This window comes from Eimeria mitis, genomic scaffold (assembly GCF_000499745.2).
Source record: "Eimeria mitis Houghton genomic scaffold, Emh_scaff1402, whole genome shotgun sequence".
NCBI classification, from domain to species: Eukaryota; Apicomplexa; class Conoidasida; order Eucoccidiorida; family Eimeriidae; genus Eimeria; species Eimeria mitis.
This window is the reverse complement of record NW_013569075.1, coordinates 10,140-11,489: the sequence shown is the minus strand read 5'-3', so window position 1 is coordinate 11,489 and position 1,350 is coordinate 10,140. Positions and strand designations below refer to the sequence as shown.

The 1,350-nt window shown below is 49.3% G+C and overlaps 1 protein-coding gene across 1 annotated transcript in view; it reads left to right on the top strand.

Moving 5' to 3' along the window:
• Nucleotides 1–408: 408 nt before the first annotated feature.
• EMH_0036230 (SAG family member) overlaps nucleotides 409–1,350 on the top strand; it is a gene marked incomplete at both ends in the record, with an annotated part of 1,174 nt that continues 232 nt past the window's right edge. Inside the window, 3 exons of the mRNA XM_013495067.1 lie at nucleotides 409–538; nucleotides 723–889; nucleotides 978–1,315. Of these exons, the coding sequence (XP_013350521.1) occupies nucleotides 409–538; nucleotides 723–889; nucleotides 978–1,315 (635 nt within the window). The remainder of the gene's footprint in view (nucleotides 539–722; nucleotides 890–977; nucleotides 1,316–1,350) is intronic.

Below are 1,350 nucleotides of genomic sequence, written 5' to 3'. Positions count from 1 at the left end.
ATAAATTAGTCGGGTATTCTATAATGAGGTGATACATGGACAGAAGAACATTAATCGAGCACGAGGGACCACTGTCTTCCGCATCCCCGATTCACCCAAAACGGCAAGGATTTACCACTGGCGTTTCACGTCCCGTTGAGCAGCGGCAGGGAGCACTGTGCAGACAATAACTCTTGAAATACCTCACTCAAGTATTTTTAACAACGACAAGGTCGTAAACTAAAGTCCAGCGCATAGGCAGAATGACCCCACGCCCGACGGGATGGGCCAGTCGCAGTCTGGTCCCTCGCCGCCTCCTGCTGCACACACACTGCATAGCATATTGATACGTCTGTTCTCGAAGCCGCTCAAAACTTTCCCCTTTTCTCCTGTTTTCTCTTTCACATATTCAATTTCAACACTGAAAAAATGGCGGTCCTTAAACTTCTCTCGCTCGCCTCTGCGTCTGCGCTCCTTATGGCCGACGCCGTCCATCAAAGGGAGAAACAAGCACCATTGACAGCGAGAGTACAATCGTCAACCTACACTGTAAATCTTGGTATGTTGGCAAACCGTTGCATGGTGTGGAGGGTTTTAGCCTTTGTGATTGTCCAGACTAAATGCATTGGAGGCAATGAATTGTGCACAAGGACTCCGACAAATGGCTCCGCCAATCCAATTTTGAAAGTGTCAGTATTTGCACTTTTCGGCTTAGGATATCTGCATCCTTCGCTTTTATGCAGGGGAGACAGCAGCGTGCCTCGCGGAAATCAACGAAGCCCGCGAAGCCGCTGGACTCGCACACTTCAAAGTGGCCACCGAAGAAGATCACCTGTTGCCTAAAACTAAAGCAGAAGAGGGGGATGAGCACAATACTGCATGGAATCCTGTTTGTGAAGCTCTAATAGAAGTAAGTGTCTTTCACTTACTCTGTCCTTTGCCGTCCCATCTCTACTTCAGGCTGCCTCATCTCTTCATCAGTGCTTTTTTCACTTCAGGCAGACTCAGGAGAAATAGAAAAGAGCGGAGGCGAAAATGGATTTAAAAGTGGTACATACGCCTACATGGAGTTGGAATCGGAGAAGCCCGACTGTGCCGCCGCAGTGAAGCACTGGAAGGACGCCGTCAGCAACTTCACTACAATCCCTCCGGCGAAGGATGACCAAACGACACTCTACAATACACAGCAGAACATTTCTTTTGTTGCTCTGTACAACCCTCAAGAAAATGCCGTTGCTGACTGCCGCGTCGTTACCTGCACACAAACGCCAGCTCCCGACCCCCCAACACATGAATTTCGGAACGCTGGCGAAGGGAAGACAGGCTATGCTTTACTGTGCATGACCACACCTGAAGCACTTAAAGCGGATG